At 37.0% G+C, this 19,147-nt stretch overlaps 2 protein-coding genes across 4 annotated transcripts; one reads left to right on the top strand and one right to left on the bottom strand.

Moving 5' to 3' along the window:
- The first annotated feature begins 600 nt into the window (after positions 1–600).
- Positions 601–16,842, top strand: LOC117781407 (plastin-1). 3 transcript variants are annotated; one of them, XM_034618162.1, is made up of 6 exons: positions 10,689–10,779; positions 11,138–11,325; positions 13,495–14,605; positions 15,072–15,350; positions 15,415–15,668; positions 15,740–16,842. In XM_034618162.1, the coding sequence occupies exons 2-6, from the start codon at positions 11,248–11,250 to the stop codon at positions 15,944–15,946; spliced, it is 1,929 nt and encodes a 642-aa protein (XP_034474053.1). In that variant the 5' UTR covers positions 10,689–10,779; positions 11,138–11,247; the 3' UTR covers positions 15,947–16,842. The 3 variants fall into 3 exon arrangements, with proteins under 3 accessions (XP_034474070.1, XP_034474053.1, XP_034474061.1); XM_034618179.1 differs by lacking the exons at positions 10,689–10,779; positions 11,138–11,325 and adding an exon at positions 601–1,431; XM_034618170.1 differs by lacking the exon at positions 10,689–10,779 and having other exon boundaries at positions 11,050–11,325.
- A 967-nt stretch (positions 16,843–17,809) lies between these two features.
- LOC117781441 (uncharacterized protein DDB_G0283697) lies at positions 17,810–19,070 on the bottom strand. The gene has a single exon (XM_034618200.1). It carries the CDS (start codon positions 19,039–19,041, stop codon positions 17,917–17,919), a length of 1,125 nt encoding a protein of 374 aa, XP_034474091.1. The 5' UTR covers positions 19,042–19,070; the 3' UTR covers positions 17,810–17,916.
- Positions 19,071–19,147: the final 77 nt, after the last annotated feature.

Genomic DNA, 19,147 nt, shown 5'->3' with positions numbered 1-19,147 from the left:
TATTCATATTTCTGCTCGCAGTAACAAATTTAGATGGTTTCTAGACAGAAACAGCTATTCCCTCTAAAAACTTGCCAGCACTGGGTCTAGAAGTTTGCCACCCGGTGCAAAGGCTGCCACACTGCAAAATTTCCCGATCTGGTTTGATTTTTTGTACTTAAAAATATAAGTTCATTTCTGAAATTGGATGTTTTTCATTTTTGTACTTAAGTTCGGGGTTTTCTTTTCTAGAATTTTTTAAATTTTTGCATGGTTTTTTTTTTTTATTAGAATTTTCTTGATTTTTCGATAATTTTTTTTTTTATAATTAAATTTTCTAACTTCTCTTCCCGAGGGCTGACAATCTTCAAACCTTTATTGAAATGTTAACCTTCATTTTGTATAGTTTCTAATTTTAATTTACATTAAATTATGAATTCTTTATTGAGTTTTTTGCATTTTTAAATTTGCAATTTTTATCTGTGCTGGCCGTCAGTGTTGAGACGGCTCAGCTGATTTCCAAATATTGTTGCGGTGCTGCCAATATGCTGTTCCTATCCTATTGTTCCCCCTAAAGCGCTTGGCAGCACTGGTTGTTGCACGTAAACGCAAGAAAAAAATTTTCGAGCTCCATCAGTTTTAATTCAGACTTTCTTGCGAATAGTTCGCATGCGCACTGCGAGCGATAAAAAAAGTTCTCGAGCTATTGTTATTGATTAACAAATAACAAAGTGAAAGAACAACAAACAGAAGCCGGCAAAACCGCCAACGCCAAAAATAAAGAAAACAACAAAGCGACTAAGCTAAGCTTTACGCAACGTGTAAATACGGGTGGGCGAGTGAGACCAGATTTTGCGGGTTCATATTTTGTTAAGTGCAAATAAAAGTCGTGCATCGTGTGCCAAAACAAAGAGTTAAAGATAGAAAGAGAAAGAGGAGAAAACAAGCAATAACAAAATAGAAATAGCAATTATCCAGCGCACTAGCGTGTAAAAGAATTAACAAAAATAACAGCCGTAAATAAAAGTCGCCGCCAACGCCGCCACCCAATAGAAAGTGTCACCGTCGCCCCTCCACAAGCCCATCTTCTCCCCAGCAAGCAAACAAATCCACCACCAACACAGACAACAGCGACGCGACGCAGCAGCAGCAGCGCAGTTTTTCGCACAACAAAAACAATAAGAGAGCGGCAATACGGCGACATCGACTGTGGCGATAAAGTGAAATTAACTTTATAATTTATTTAAATACTAGACAATATAACAATTAAGAAATAGCAACAAGAACAACAGAAACCCGCAGCTTTAGCAACAACAACAACAATATCTACTTCGGGAGCTACAACAACAACAGTTAAAGAATAACAACGATAACAAAATGGCAACACTAAACAAATTTACAAAAACTTTATCCATTGATGAAAAGGCCGAGATAAAAGAGAAATTTACAGAGGTGAGTGCATAATGTAAACGTCATTTAACATAAGAATTACACAGTAAGTCAAGGAATTGTTTTGACAAAATAAATCAAGTGGATTGCAATATATGTAAATTGTGCATAAAGTGCATTTTGGCGGCTGATAGAATAAAGAATTTGGGGTAATTATTATTAAAATGAAATGCCAATTGCATGAGTCACGTTGAAGCGTTGCTGCGCAATGCCGTTAACCGGTGCATGTGGGCGTCAACGCCAGCGTCGACACAAGCATCGGCAGAGACAGCGACCGAGACCGCGACAGCGACGACGACAATGGCCTTCAACAACCCCCCATGAAGAAGAGAGCGCAACATCAACAAGAGCTAACGGTAATGCTCCGGCCAGCATGCATACATGCCAATGTATACATATAGATATATGTATCTGTGTGCGTGTGTGTGTGTGTGGGGGGAGCGCAGTGCATGGGGGAAAACAAGTTCCCTTGGGTGGTGGCCACGCCAAACAGTCAGTCAGTCTTGGTGTGGATGCAGACGACGCGACGCGATGCGTCGTTGTGCAAAATCACAGCAGCAGCAGCGGACAGCCGCAGCGCATGCGCTGTGTCTCTGTCTTAGCCTCTGCCTCTGTTGACGCACAAGTTCAATGTCTGCCTCTTATTTCCCCCCACACACACACAGACACACGCATACGCATACATGACTAATCAAAATAAACTAAGCAATATTCAAGACAACGCATGCTTCTTTCACTTTACTTGGAATTTCATATGAATTTCGCGAAATTCAAGCATTTGAATAATATATGTTCATATGTATACGAAGTTATGAATGTACATTTGTAAGTGTATTTTCATAGTATGACAACACAACGGAACGTTAAGAGACAGGGCAAAGAAGGCAAACAAGCAAACAACAAAAACCAGTTTCTGCTTAAAATAAAAACACACACACACAGAGACAGAGAGACAGAGACAGACACACATGCAGATACAATAAGAAGATGGAGAGCGTGAAAAACAACGACTCAGCAGCAAGCCAAAGTCGAAGAGCAGCAGCGACACGAGCAGCGGCAGCAGAGCAGCAGCTACATCATCAGCAGCGACACGAAACGAATGTCGACGTCGACGTTTAGCCCCGCTGCCCGGCCCGGTTCAAGGGGCAGCAGCAATTTTCGTTTAACGCTTGTGTAAAATTTCTTTACACACACACACACACTCGCTTTGCACATTTAATAGTTTTCAGGTGTAGCTTTTCGAATTGCCAACTGTAATTGCTTTGACTTCGTCTTAAGCCGCCCACACAAACGCCCACTCGTTCAATGCAATTTAAAGTTAACAGCGCGGGAGCGCACGCGCTAAGCGTTAATCAAAACACAATGCGGCATTGTTAAGCGCGCGCGCACTGATGAAGATGCGTGGCAAACGAAACGATAAAAAGGATAACAGACGGAGAGAAAGACACACACACACATGAAAACTCACACATTTACGCTACTTAAAAATGACAATGAGAGCGCAGCAAGCATATGTGGGCGTGCGAAGGGGAAAGGGGCATATTGCATGTTAAATTATACTGGCACTCACTCGCACTGATTGACACTTGAAAGTGGATTCCGTTTTTGTTTCTGTTGTTGTTGTTATTTTTGTGGATTATATTAATGCATGCCTTGAAGCTCTGATGCTTTTCGGATGACTAATGCAGCCAGCGAGAGAGTGGGAGAGTAAGAGCGAGAGCGAGTGAGAGAAGTGCCCGATGCTGCCTTCAACTATTGCTTACTTTGCTTTTGTTTATGTCAATCAGACACAGAGAGTTGCCATACTGGCACAAAGCCTTGCTGTTGTTAATCTTTTATCTTTAATATACCCTTGACGAGAGTCTTATAATTTGTTCACGAAATGTGTAACGTTGCCATTAAATGATCAGTCAAATATCAATATTTTACAATATATGCAAATAATTGTTGTTTCCTAAACAAATTTGATTAAAACCGGACTACTATAACACAAATATCTGTGATAGGAAGGGATTAGATAAAAACTGATTATGGGTATGTTTTTTCAGGATCGAGAATGCGACATTTGTACGTCATTTAATGAAAAAAATTTGGAAAAAATTAACATTTTCAAAAATGTTTTCCTACGTGTTTAATGCACTTTATCAACACTATATTTATTATAATAAACAAGCTTTGAAGACTTTTCGCTTTTGAAATATTTAGAGAAAACAGTGCATCGCGAACGGGACGAATAATGGAAGTAATTTTTGACTTTATCTTAAAAAAATACGAAAGTCTGCGAAATGCGGCAAGTAATTAGGAAGAAAATGTTCCTAAACCATTATAAAATAATTTAGTTTTCCATTTTCAGAATTTTTTTATATGTTTCTATTATTTTATTAGTAATTTGTAGTAATTAAAAAAAACATTAAAAAATATAGAAAAAATTAATTTATTCAAGTATGCATTCGGTATAATAATTCTGATATTCTTTGGCTAATAAATGTGTTAATTGTTTAAATAAGTAACTTAATAATTCTGATATTCTTTGGCTAATATATGTGTTAATTGTTTAAATAAGTAACTTAACATTTTTTTTTTTCATCAATTTTAAGTTTTTGGCCACGGTGGACCTTTCTGTGGAAATGCCCATATAGGACTTCGTAAGGGTATTAAGTCCTCGGCGTGCTTAAGATAACCATACTATCTTGTGTTTTTTTTTGTTTTTGTTTTTCGATTGCGCGTGGGAGTGTCAGTGTTAATTGCCGCAAAGCCTTGCATTTTGAGTGCTTGCCCCATGAATATATGTACATATGTATGTATGTATACATCAATATGTATATTTATATATGTACGTAAATATATGTACATATGCATATATCTTTTTATGGTTTATCAGCTTGCATGTCTTATGCTGGGGGATTGGAAGGCAAGCACATAATTCATTGGGCTGCGTTTATTAGGTCTGCAGTTATTGTTGTTTTTTCTTGTTGTTGTTGCTGTTGTGCCCATTCACATAGTAAAAAAAACAACACAACACAAGAGCACCGTTTGTTTTTGTTATTGTAGCTGCGCTTTGCTTTTTATCAAGTGCACTTTAAGTGCGATGGAGTAGGGGATGAAAAGTGAGGGGGGGTTTAGTTAAGGGAGGAGGCTACTTATAAATGCACTTAAGCATACTTTGCATTTAGACAAAAGCCCCATGAACGACGTTCCGTTTATATAAATGCATATTTATGTACATAAGCTGAACATTTTACAGTGTCACTCAAAAGTCGTGCAACACATGCACTTTATTGTAGATAACGGCATGACATCAGTGTATTCGGAATGTGAATACAATCTGTAGAATATTGAAGATACACACGTACAGTGAGTGCAAATGATTTGATATAATACGTGATAAAAAAGCTTTATCAAATACAAATACATCAAATATGCATTTTTAATAGAGTCTAGCCTGATTTATGATTGAACAGTTGTATTGCTTTTGTGCCACTGTGCACAAATGCAGCGAAAGTGTTTTTTAATGCTTTCAATGCGTTGCATGCAACTGTCAGCTTTTGTTGTTGTTGGTTTTTTTATCTTTTATTTTTTTTTTTTTTTTGGTATTGCCACTTGTCGTTTGTCCTTATGCAAAAGTTTTTTGACGCTTTCTTCGATTCGTTTTGCGTGTAGAGTTTCTTGAACTCTGATTACCAGTTACTTTAATGGCAGCGATAACAACGTGCACACAAACATATTTAAATACATATATGTATGTATGTTATGCAGGTTTTCACTAAACTCCCCGTTTCAAGTGGGGATGAAGGTGGAATAAAAAAAGCGGACACAATGATTTACTGTCTCATTATCAATATTTGCCAGTGTGGCAACTCTGGCTGGGGTAACCGTTAATTTGTCATGTAGACAGCGTAGCTTATGCTAATTAGCACGCCTTTAAGGTGTGTTGTTGTTGTTGTTATCTGAGTAGTTCCCAAAAGCGCTGACTCATCGTAAGTAAAGTCGTATTATTTATCCTTATGACTAATATACATACATATAGTACGTATCATGTTTCCTACAACATATTGCAATCAATTGGCTGCAGACCACGCCCTTAACACTGTTACACCCACAACAACAACAACAACAACAAACTGTGGGGCAAACTGGACACATTGGTCATTGGTATTTATTTTTTCTATGCGGCGGATATGTGTCACACTGTTGATTATACAATCCACTTTAGTTTACAACTACAAAAAAGTGTACATGTATGTATGTACATATGTTGTTGTTTGTCTTGTTACTGTACTTGTTGTTGTTGGTCGCATTGCCAATTTCTACATAAAAATTTATTATATGACACAGCTCAGACAATGCGCAAAGTCAAATTTGTTGTACGTGTTACAAATTTCAATTGACTGCACGATAACAACAACAACATCAACAACGACGACAACAACTATATTCAAGATGACAACATACATTGATACGACTACATTGAGCCGACGTTGCAGGTGACAAAATTTTCAATTTCGAGAATGCAACTTTTTCTGCTTAATCAATTCAGTTTAAATAAATTGTTAGTAATGGGAATGCTCTACAAAATGATAGGCCCTGTTGCGTTTATAAATGTTAATTATGTTATTCTTGGCAATAAATGTTTTGTACTTAATTGTATTACAATAAAATAAATTTAAAAAAATGTTGACAAAACCAAAAAATATACTAACTATTGAATGAAAATAAGTAAAACAAACTATTACTAAGTGTATGACACAGCTATTCTGATCATATGAAATAGAGCTTAAAATAATCTAAGTTGACTTCTACTATTTGTGTTGCTGAATATCAAACTTAAAAGGGATACATTTTTTAGTATAAGCTATACTACTACGATGTCTATGGTCTCTATAAGCCTAAGCTTTTCTACATTTTAACGCATTTAAATTGACTTTTACTTTTTTAAATTTGTGATAAAAATAAATAGTCACAGAAAATGTTACGTATTTTTGCAGTAGAATTTCTAACAAAAATTTTTGAAGAACTTTAAACTACATAATAATAGTTGGAAAATATAGCATGAATATTATTTTACTTTCAAATGTGATCTACCCTTTTTAAATCAACATATGCAATTGTTTAACATATGTACATACATATTTATTTTCTATTAACCCTTGGCGCTATTGTTCTTATTGCCTTTTTCAATTGCTTGAATAGATAAAACACTTGGCCTGTGAATTGAATTGTTATTCATATGTCGGGTGTCAACTGATTTGTCTATCGTTTCCTACTCTTTCCACCCTCGCTCGATCACCCGCAGTGCTGATGGCAACAACTGTAAATACATTGGCATCTACATAATCAATGAGGTTGACTCTGACTCTCATTATTAATTTTTGTTCAATAAATTTCCTCTTTGACTATTTACGATCGGTTCGGTTCATTTTAATGTGCGTTTTCCTCGTTCAGGTAACGAAGAAGAACTTGGGTATTCATAGATAGATACTCAGATACTCAACAGTTATTGTTGTTGTTGTTGTTATTGTTGTTGATTAACATGTTTCGAATATTGTTGACTCACTCGCCAATTCAATCAACGTCAACTGCTCTAATGTTGCGTTGTTGATGTAATGCCGCCTTTGTTGTCGAGGTCGGGCTTTACCAGCTCCATCTCTAGCTCCCGCTCCCAACCTTACCCCCCTATTTGCTCTAGCTCGACAAACTGCATTTTCAGTTTTCAATTTTAGGCAAACATTGAAATAGTCACTTTACCAGCGGCAAATGCTCCACTTTTAGTTTGTTTGCGGGCTTAACAAAGGTTCGTGCCTGGCATGAGCAATTGGAATTTGACTAGTGAACTGGTTCCAGGCCACAAAACCGGTTCAACGAAAGCGAAAAAAGTAAACTAACAACAACTATAACAATAACAGCATAACAAACCATAACAATGTACACACATACATATAGAAATAATACTTAACTTACCTTACCTTACAGACCTGCATATATTGTTCGAAACTGAGGGCATTTTTGTTGTTGTTGTTTCGGTTTCTGTTTCTCCTATTGCCATTGTAGTTTGTTTATAGCATTTTCTCGCCTTTCGTTGACATTTTGCTGCTTATGTCAGTCGATTTGTTGTGAAGTCGTGTCATGAGCACGAATATCCGTTACACGACTATAGAAGGATGTTGCTGTTTAAAATTTGTCTTCCGATTTCGATAAGATTGTTGACCTCAGAGCTGTTACTTATTTAATTTTTAATCATTTCTGTAAGTAAACCTTTAGGATCTTGTTAATTCTTGTCTTATAAGTATTCATACTCTTCCCAAGTTTCAGGTCATCTTGTGCAATTTCTTATACGTATTCCAAAATTGTACACTAATCCGGTGGACTGACGATCTGAAAACGTAGAAAGAGACAAACAAACAATCTAAACACCGTTTAGTAGCTTTTTTAGAGTTGCTAATGAACTTCATTTGCTGCAAATTGACTAGAAATGACAATGACAACAAAGTTCATTAACAAAACTTTTGCGGGCCTACTGCTTGTCATAATCATAATCATAGTTACGGTTTCTGTATGTTGCCGTTTGTTTTTTGACCTTTTTCTACTCTGCTCTTAACTTACCTGTTTGTTTTTTTTTTTTTTTTGGCTAAACATTCAACGCTGTAAAGAAAACGAGTATTCTTAGCGAATGCCAAATGGAAAGAGCCAAATGAGCCGAACTTGAACTTGATTTAACATACAAAATATGTGTCGAATGACGTATTTAAGTTTTATTTGATGCATTAAAATTAAATATTAAGAATATTAGACAATCCATTAAAAATGTAAAATTGATTAGGAGATCTTAGAGAAAGCCAAGGTAAGATTATTGGTCTTTATCTCTTGTTTCTTTTCACTCACAAAGCGATAACTATTTATTAAAGAATTGCCAGTATCTACACCAAAATTGATTAATTGTTTATTTAGGATTTAGTATAGGAAAATTATTTGCGTCCAAATGAGAACCATAAACTTAAAGTGAATAAAACAGAATAAATCTATTTATAATGTCCCCGATAACTTTACAGTTCAGAGTGAGACAAGTGTATGACTTTAAGTAAAGATTGACTTAATAAAGAAACTGTTAATGATATGCGAGTTTAGAGGCAACTCTGCTGTCAGCTGGAAACCGAACAATGAAGAAACGAATCACAACAATGCAATAACACATGCATTGACCAGCTCATCAAAGTGGAAAAACAAAAATTTGCATTTGCACAGCTGGAAGAAATCGAATTACGATAATATAAATATACTACAGTCTGAATAGACCTTGTCTTAAACAATGAATACTCTTTGTTTGATCGATCATCGATGATGACTAATCCTCAAGTGGAGTGAAGTGGACACGAAAGTTGATTTGACGTTCCTCAGCAATGAAAGTTACGAATATGTCAAAGAAAATACTAAATTTAAACTGTCATTGATTAGCTTAGTTGTGGAATGAGTTGGTTTAGTTAGTTAGTTCGCTTCTGTTATTTGGGCTGCTATCAAAGTATTTTCTTATCTTGGGCCAAATAGTATTAAATTTATGTTTAACAAGACATCATTTGGCAAAATGGCAATTGGCACATAATTCCTTCGCTGATACAATGGCTATTAAAAAACCAATTACGTTTAAATGCCATGTTTCTCTCTCTCTGTCTCTCTTTTTTGCTCTCTGCTTCTGACTTCAACAACTCTTTCCCCCTTTCTCTGTAAGCACATACATGTACTTAAGTATTATTGTATGACTTTTAATAAAAAATTTTCGATGCGTAAGCAGTTTACCAAAAGGTTTTTGGCACTTGAGAAAAGAGTTGCCACGTTCCAATAGAATCAAAATAAAAGAGTTTAATTAAGTTTTTCTATTGGAATATCAAATAAGATAAGAATAAAAAAAATATAAAACCATAAACATTAATCTGGATAAATGGGAAAATCCCAGATATATTATTTTTAGATGAAGTAACTTGGAAACCGAATCAACTTATATTTATATTTACAAATATTAATTTTTGTTATACTTATTAATTATAATACTTGTTAACGTATTAAATTCCAATTCATGTTTGAATATCATGTAAACAGAAATAATTGTATAATCAAATTTGAAAGGCTGAGTTATTTTACGACCTTTTTATAAATCCTATAATTTATATTTGTTATGGTTCCCGCTAACCATATAAAACTAAGTAAAACCTGTAATTTCTAAAAATTTATAATTATCATTTTTATTATAATTTAAAATAATTTATAAGAAATTTATATTACAAGAATTTGAAGCAATCGTTTCTTAATGATATTTGTATGCATGGCCTTTAAAAGAAGATCCAATTGAAAGATTTTATGGTTCTTTTTAAAGTAACATGAATATGCACGTACTTTATGTTTCTAAAGTGCCTTCAATCAATTTTAATACACTCTAAAACTAGTTTCAATTGATCTGGATTAAGGGAGTCTTATTGATTGCTTAAGCCGATCGAGATAAGTTCGAACTACTGTATAACATGAAAGTTGGCTAACAGATCATAATCAAAAAAGTTAACGCTAAGTTAACTCAAGTTTCAGAGGTTGTCATCAGTAGTGTGACAACCCTATTACACCATTCCAATATGATAATCATAAGTAATCTGATATTCTTAATCGATATTGACTAACTGACTGTCTGTCTGTCCGACTGTCGCTTTGAATTCGATGTGGAGCAAGGTGTCGATCGTAGTTGTTGTTGCAGTTGGCTGAGTTGCTTGCTCGCTTGACTGATTGCCTGATTGGCTGATTACTGAAGCCGGTTGGCTCAACTTAGGGTTGCCTTATCAGCGCGATTGACCAAAATTCTCAAATACACCTGCATTTTTAGCTGAATGTCATATACAAATACCAATTGCTGTTGCGGCTCATATGACTTTTTAGGTTTTATAATGAAATCAATCGAAAATTTAAAATGGAAATTGCAGTTTGAAATATGCAATCAATGAATGACTAACTAAATAGTTAGCTAGCATCTGGCTTTACAACAAATTGAAATGACTAACCAAAATAAAATACCAACAATAATAAATAATAAAATATAGAATAAAAATGATATATGATTCAGGGCAGAAAACAGCCGCTCTTCAATATGGTTTTGGACTCGCTCCTCAATCGAATCATGCTCACCGCAATTGCCTTATCAATACTCAAGAGAATGCGAGCGAGTGCAGTATGTGTGTGTGCGTGTGTATGTGTGGGTGGTTTTCTTCAGATAAAAGCAAGTGCATAAATAGTGCGGACTCCGTCATGCGCTCTATTAGTAGTACAACTCGTCCAGCGGCGCCAACAGTAAAAAAAAATCGCACACATAGTTATCGATAGGTACATAATCCTTGGCGCTCTTACTCTCTCTCTCTCTTTCTCTTTTGTTGTGAAACGCGCTCTCGATTCATTCAGTCTTACGCTCACCCACGCGTTTATTCGCTCTCATTCTCTTGGTGCCAGCGCATAACGGTGATTTTTGCCTGCTATTCAGTTTTCGCATAGTTCATTCCGTTTCGTTCGTTCCCTGCGTTCAATTCAATTTTAAATCGATCGCGTGTCCGTTTTTTCTTCTCTTTTATTTTTTTTCTCCTTGCGCGTGCGTTCGTGTGTGTGTGTGAGTGTGTGCGTGTGTATTTGTGTGCTAAATCAATTTACTTAATTTAATTTTTTGTTTTTGTTTACTTCTTTTGCTCAGCAAGCAATAAAAAAATAACAACAAATTGAAAGCAAATTAGAATTTATACAAAGTGCTATCACCACCGCCTCCAAATCGATATACCGATATACATCAAATAATTATCGAACATGTCTGATATTATGAATATTGAGCAACAGCAGACTCTTGGAGAGTTCAAGCAGAATCTGGAGGAGTTGATACCAGATGTACGTACTTTACACATACATTTACATAAATACATAGAAGGAGCTGCATTATAAAAATTTAGACTTTTTGTACATATTCCTTTTTCCTTTTTTTTTGTATTACTCACGATTCACGTAATCAGAAGTGTTTGTTCTTTTTGTTGTTGGCCCTATTGTCGGCACACTTTATGGTTTTTAATCGATAACACAGACAAGCGCACGAAATATCAGAGTTACAGTGAACACCCCTGATAAAGTGCACGCGCCAAATGGCGCTCAACTAACCGAAATAATAAAACTATTATGTTTGTTTTTTTTTTTTGGTTACTTCCGTTGTTTGTCATTCATACATTGGCTTATCAAATATATGTATTTTTTCATTTTTCTATTGGCCATCCCCGTGAAGGTTCGACAACCGAAGCTCGGCAGCCTTCCTTCTAGCCGCACTTTTTGGCCCTCTCTATAATTTGGCACGTAATCATTACCATATACGTACGTAAACTGGCGCTATTTTCGATTTTGTTGCCTTTTTGCCACAAAACTTTATCTTATCGTGGAAACGCGAAGCAAACGCAACCAACAACATCATCATCATCATCATCGAGCGACCGACACAAATTCCATACAATATTCCCCCTATACCAATCATATATATATACATACACTGGTACATATATGGTTACTATATGGCCATGATGAGAATTTCACACCAGAACCACACACAAATCGTTTGTGGTTCCTCTTCCATTTCTGCCTTCTCCATTGGCAAAATGTTTGCACTTGGTGGATAGGCAAACTTTTCAGTATTCCAACAAGTCGACATATATTTCCCATTTGGGCTTGGCCTGACATGACTTTATTTAATACTTATCATTCCGCTGCTTAACATAAATCCCACAGAACTCCTGGAAATTGTTCTATACTAAGTACTTTTCTCAAGTACTTAAACTCCGATATTGAGAATTATATTATCAAATTTTATTTGAAGAGACGTCAAAGTAATAACTCACCCGATATAATAGATCATTTCATTTACTTTAAAATCGAGGTCTTAAGCATAGGGGTATATTTCAAATCCACTTTTAAGTAGTGACGTTTTTTAGACATTGATTAAACGAATCGAAACATGAAATTGAACTAAAAGTAAGAAATAGATCGTTACAAATCGTTACCGGATTGATAGTACCCAGCACCTGGATATTACCCATAGTTCCAATCTATTCTCTCTAAAAATATATAGTAATATATCATTAAACAATACGTAAATCATTCCTGTAAATATTTAAGCATTACACAATTCCATTTATTGCCGATAATCGCACGATTTCGGCACTTCGATATCGATAACGATAGCGATTGCGCGTTGTTTATTAGCTAAGGCTGTCACAATGACAGCCAAGTTACGTCAGTTGGCCACTGATGATAATCAATTACCTCTTGGTCTACGAAATGATATGCAAGCGCTTCAGGAAGAACCTTGATAAAATATTTACCAGTGATCTAATTGCCGAGGAGAACTCGGAGAGGGGGAAAGTATAATTAATCAGCAAACAGTGGGAAGCTGATAAGCAAAAATGCCAAAAAAAAAAAAAAAATACATATATATTTATATATACTTGATGAAGAATAAGTGTGAATGTACTTTGAAGATAGATACGAGCTGGCAGATGTCAGGTGAGAGACAAAGGAAATTTGTAGGTATCTTAGCATACGCAGCAACGATTCAAATAAAACATATGCCCAACTAAATTGTGGGCAAATGATAAAAGAAAAGGGGAGAAAATCGTAACGGGTAAGGGGTCGGAAATTATTTTGATTTGCATGCGAACGTTATCTTGTGAGTCATTCATCAATTGAAAATGACCAGAAATGAGTAAGAGGATTAGTCATAAACGATTTATACTCAGACTAATAGACAAGACTACACATCGGTCCTGCACCGAACCGCATCATGAACCGAACCTTACAAATTATCTATTATATCAATCATTTTATTTTAAGAAGTAATTATAAAAACATTATCTTCAACACTTTGAAGGTTTTCAGCCTAGCTGATAGATTTTTTTATAATATTCATTAAAATTTAATAATAATACAAATTATGTTTTAAATATCTTGATATATAACATACGATATTCACTGGAAATACCTAAAACTGATAGAAATCTGTATGTTCTATTTTGCCTTTAGCTGGATGCCAATAAAGATGGTTTCATTGATCTGATCGAGCTGAAGGATGCCCTCAACCAGGTGGGATTCAAGCTCGCTGGTTATCAGGTGCGCGAGATGATCGATGAGTTTAAGAGCAAACAGCGTACGGCGCATCAGGGTAAATTGAATTTGGAGGAATTCGAGACGCTTTGCCTCGATCTGAAGTCAAAGGATGTGGCCAGCACATTCAAGACCGTTGTGTCAAAGAAGGAGAATCTGGAGACGTTAGGCGGCATGTCGAGCATATCATCGGAGGGCACTACGCATTCGGTGCGTCTCGAGGAGCAATTGGCGTTCTCAGATTGGATTAACTCGAATTTGGGCCATGACAAGGACCTGCAGCACCTATTGCCCATCGATGCTGAGGGCAAGCGTCTATATCAATCGATTAAGGACGGCATCTTGCTGTGCAAGATCATCAATCACTCCTGCCCCGACACCATCGATGAGCGCGCCATCAACAAGAAGAACCTGACCGTCTATCGGGAATTTGAGAATCTAACACTGGCCCTCGTCTCATCGCAGGCCATTGGCTGCAACATTGTCAACATCGATGCCCACGATCTGACCAAGGGTAAGCCCCATTTGGTGCTCGGCCTTCTCTGGCAGATCATTCGCATTGGCCTGTTCAGTCACATCACCCTGGACAGTTGTCCTGGTCTCGCCGGCCTTCTCTTTGATAATGAACGGCTCGAGGATCTGATGAAAATGTCACCGGAGGCCATATTGTTGCGCTGGGTGAATCATCATCTGGAACGGGCGGGCATCTCGCGTCGTTGCACCAACTTCCAGTCGGACATTGTTGATTCGGAGATCTATTCGCATCTGCTGAAGCAAATTGCCGGCAACGAGGCCGATGTCAATCTGGATGCTCTCCGTGAATCTGATCTTCAGCAACGTGCCGAGATTATGTTGCAACAGGCCGCCAAGCTGAACTGTCGCAGTTTCCTCACCCCACAGGACGTTGTCAACGGCGTCTACAAGCTGAACCTGGCCTTTGTTGCCAATCTGTTTAACAATCATCCCGGTTTGGATAAGCCCGAACAGATCGAGGGTCTCGAGTCCATTGAAGAGACGCGCGAAGAGAAGAGTAAGTACATACGAGTATTTACAGAGCATGAACACTGTACAGATTCTAGCAGAAAATAGTTTAATACCCAAAACTAAAATAATTCAGAATACATAAATTAGAATATGTTTTTATCGTTTTTAAACAATTTTCAGACTGTAGGAAAAAAATTAGAAACACGAAACTATAATTGTTATTGGGAAATACAAATTAGGAAATCAATATTTAAATATATTTAAATTATATATTTAAAATAAAAACATACATAAAATAAAAAAAAATGTATGGAGTTTTGGGAGATTTTCGGTTGCTTTCGTTTTCTGTGGCACCACTGATAATGAACATTTAAAATATCAATGCATACTTTCCTGATTTTTTTAGCTATTAATTTTTTTTTTAATTAATAATTTTTTTTTTTAATTTTGTTGATTTTGTTTTTGTAATTTATACCAAAAATAATCTAAATTCTTCGCTTTATCTCTTGCAGCTTATCGCAACTGGATGAACTCAATGGGCGTGGCGCCGCATGTCAATTGGCTGTACTCGGATTTGGCCGATGGTCTGGTCATCTTCCAGCTGTTCGATGTCATCAAGCCGGGCATTGTCAACTGGAGTCGCGTGCACAAACGTTTCACGCCCCTGCGCAAGTTCATGGAGAAGCTGGAGAACTGCAATTATGCTGTCGATCTGGGCAAGCAATTGAAGTTCTCCCTGGTCGGCATTGCTGGACAGGATTTGAATGATGGCAATGCCACTCTCACATTGGGTAAGTCTACCTTTCTCTAGCTCTGAATTTTCCTTAAACTGATTGTTTGCCTGTCCTAATGCAGCTCTCATCTGGCAACTGATGCGCGCCTACACATTGTCCGTTTTGTCGCGTCTGGCCAACACGGGCAACCCCATCATCGAGAAGGAGATCGTCCAGTGGGTGAACACGCGTCTCACCGATGCCGGCAAGCAATCGCAGCTGCGTAACTTTAACGACCCGGCGATTGCCGATGGCAAGATTGTCATTGATTTGATCGATGCCATCAAGGAGGGTAGCATCAACTATGAGTTGGTTCGCACCAGCGGCACACAGGAGGTAAATCTTTAATTACAAATCAATTTAAGGCCAAGTACTAAAACAACGTATACTTAATATTTTTCTTTAAGGATAATCTGGCCAATGCCAAATATGCCATATCGATGGCGCGTAAGATCGGCGCTCGTGTCTATGCGCTGCCCGAGGATATCACCGAAGTCAAGCCCAAGATGGTGATGACTGTCTTTGCCTGCATGATGGCGCTGGATTATGTGCCCAACATGGATAGCGTCGATCAGAACAATCACAACAATAGCAACAGCAACAACAGCAATTAAATTTACTGAATGAAATAAAAAAAAAACACCGAAAAACGAAACGGAACAACAACAACAACAACAACAACAAATAACCACCAGAGCAACAACTCAATTATATTTACTTAAACGAAAATGAGTAATTAAACAAAACAACAGACACACACACACATATACATATGCATATGTATTTGTTAATTAACTACAGCAAACTTTGAAACATTTGGCGCAACAACAACAACTACAACAGCTGCTTTTGCGCCTCGGCAAATTGTTCTTGTAACGTTTTTTTTTCGAGCTTTTTTTCCGCAATTTCTATTTCTATTGTATTATTTTTTGCTATTGTAATTAAGCGTAAAAAGTTGAAAAAACAAAACAAAACGAGCGCACTTTAATTATTATTATTTTTTTTTATTTAATTCTACAAATTATGAAACCTTATTTTATAAATAAAGGTTTGGTCTTTTTCCGCTTCGAGTTTCGTCTCCTTTTTAAGCCCGTGCAAGAAATTTTGTAATATTTAATAACAAATAACTAAATACTTTGTAATATATATTTATATACATAAACAGTACATATATACATATATATTTTTGCATAAAGAGTTGCCTGATAAAGAAGAGGGACAAAATGAAGAAAAAAAAAACAGCAACAACAAAAGAACGTAAACAAAATGCGGCAACTTTTTTTTTCTAATTGTAAGCAACAACATTTTAAGCCACTATTGTTTATGTTTTTTTCCATTTACATATATGTATATCTATTTTTTTATGTGTTTTTTATTCTTGTATTTTTGTTTCGTATTAGAGCGGGACAGCAAGAAACGCACGGCTTAGAAAGAGCCTGCGAATGATTGATAGAGATGGCAACAGATTTTAGTGCAATGAGGCGAAATTATACAACAAAAATTTGATACAGAATATAAAACTAAACGTAAAAGTAAATCTTAAAGTTTAAATACCATTCGCATTATGAAAATATAAATAATAAAGTAAACAACAAAAACAAAAACCAAAAAAACTATAAAAATACAAGAATTCGTTGTCAATTTATTTGAATCGTGGATTTCTCTTATATAAAATAAAAAAAGACGGTCAGAAGAAAATAAGCGAGGAATTTAAAGAAGTGAATTGAAAAAAAGAATTAAAATTCACGAAAATACTGCTGAGAAAAATTTTGTTTTACTATCCAAATATTCCAAACACCTGAGCTCAGTTTTGAGTTGTTCTAGTTTGATTATCTCATAATATAATGAATAGATTGCGATTCTATGAAGTGGTTACTTACGATATGCTACTCGGAATTTTTCAATTGGGTAATAGCAATTACAGTAATCACTGTAAAAGAAGACTCTTTATGATTTAAATGGCATAAGTATTAACAATGTTTCTAATTAGCGAGCTATCACTGTATTATTATCATTATTATTATTAATTTTATTATAGGTCGAAGCGAATTGTAATCAAGTGTAATCTGATTGATTAGAATTTCTCACGTGGGCTGAGAATAAAAGCGATACAATCATACATATTGGCCATCTGAAATAATCGAAAATATAATTTATGGGAAAAAAGATTGCAAGACTTGTTTCTAATAACAGATATATTATAATTCTAGAAATATTTTTGATTTAAGGCCTGACTCCAGCATTCCTGTCAAACTTCATATAAAAAAAACTGCCAGGAATTTTTTCCGTTTTTTTATATGAAGTTTGTCAGTAAAATTATTACAATTTGATAGATCTATTAGTAGTGTTATGTTACTTGCCTATTTAAAATTATTTACTTTCGTTTTTTTTTTTAGCTTTTGAAAGAATGTATTATAGATGGAACCTCTCCAGACTCTCTTTTTTTATGAGCGAAAAAAAAACCAAAGATATTTGTCACTTTTAAACAATAGTTTCTTTTATTTTAACTGAAAGAAAACATAAGATAATTCTGGATTATAATGTGGTTATGTGTATGTATGTTTGGATTAATCGGAATAGATCACTAGGCTGCAATGCGAGGGATAGCGGTGCGCCTGCGCAAAAACTTGGTGAATCTGCGACCAGTTGATGGTGAGGGGGGAGAATGGGCAGACTGGATTGGCGTAGACTGTGTGGTAATCGAATTGAATTCCTTGTTATTATCCTGATCGTCCAGACTGCTATCCTGGGCGTAGCTATAGCTGATGGTGCGCTTATAGATGCGCTGCTCCTGCTCCGACTGCTTGCTGTTCCGTGGCTTCTTGCTGCTCCGCTTGGAGTGTTTGTTCATTTTGATTGCCGCATCGTAGCAGCGACTTATCCGCTTGCCGCCGCTGTCCTTGCACTCGTAGCAGATGCTCTTCCCCTGCAGACGACGGACACAGAGGCTGCTGCTGCTGTTGTCGTCAGCGGGTTGAACAACAGTCGTATGGCGCTCGGAACGTCGTTGCTCCTTCTCCTCCCTTGGCGACGATTGATCCCGATAGCGTTTGTACTGGCTGCCCCTGCCGTAGGCATACTTCTCCGGCTCCGCCTCGTGGGAGTAGCTGCATGTCTCGGATACCTCATTGTTGCTCGGCTCCCGACAGATCTTGCAGAGTTGTCCCTGGCGTTTGACACGACGGCAATGCTGGCGCTTGTGTTGATCCATTGGCTTCTGCTGTCGCTGCACGTTGCTGGCCTCTGCTTGCGTCTCAATGCTGCTGCTGTCATCCTCCAGCTGCTCTACGTGCTCCTCATTATCATCGTCTTCGTCATCGTTCCCGTCCGGCACGCGATCGAAGTATTGACGCACAAATTGCTCGTAGTTGCGCTCGTAATCCTCGCCAGAGTGAGCCTCAGCGCTGTCCGCCTCCTCAACGTCTGCGTCATCATGTTCCACTTCATCCGCTTCGGCATCTATTTCCACATCCACATCCCCCTCTCCCAACTCATCCCCCTCATCAGCATCCTCATCCAGCTTGGCTTGAGCTTGCTTGTTGGGGGGCAGCTGCTGCTCCGTCTTGGCAACAACATCGACAGGCTGTCCATCCGTCAAGGTGAGCTCATCCAAGCGCTGGAGCAGCTTGCCTGGCGCAAAGGCTTCCCAGTAGTTGACACTCCGATCGTAACCGGCAACAGCACCGACCATCAACAGCAGCAGCAACATTTTGTTATAGAGCACTGTCTCAGGGAGCGTTGCCTTATTTATGCCACAAACCTTGTCCACTCAGGCATATCATAGTCGGATTGAGCAATGGGGCAGCAACGGTCTA

The sequence above is a fragment of the Drosophila innubila genome, chromosome X (genome assembly GCF_004354385.1).
Source record: "Drosophila innubila isolate TH190305 chromosome X, UK_Dinn_1.0, whole genome shotgun sequence".
In the NCBI taxonomy this organism is placed as follows: Eukaryota; Metazoa; Arthropoda; class Insecta; order Diptera; family Drosophilidae; genus Drosophila; species Drosophila innubila.
The sequence above is the reverse complement of the archived record's forward strand: the minus strand, read 5'-3'. Positions and strand labels throughout refer to the sequence as shown.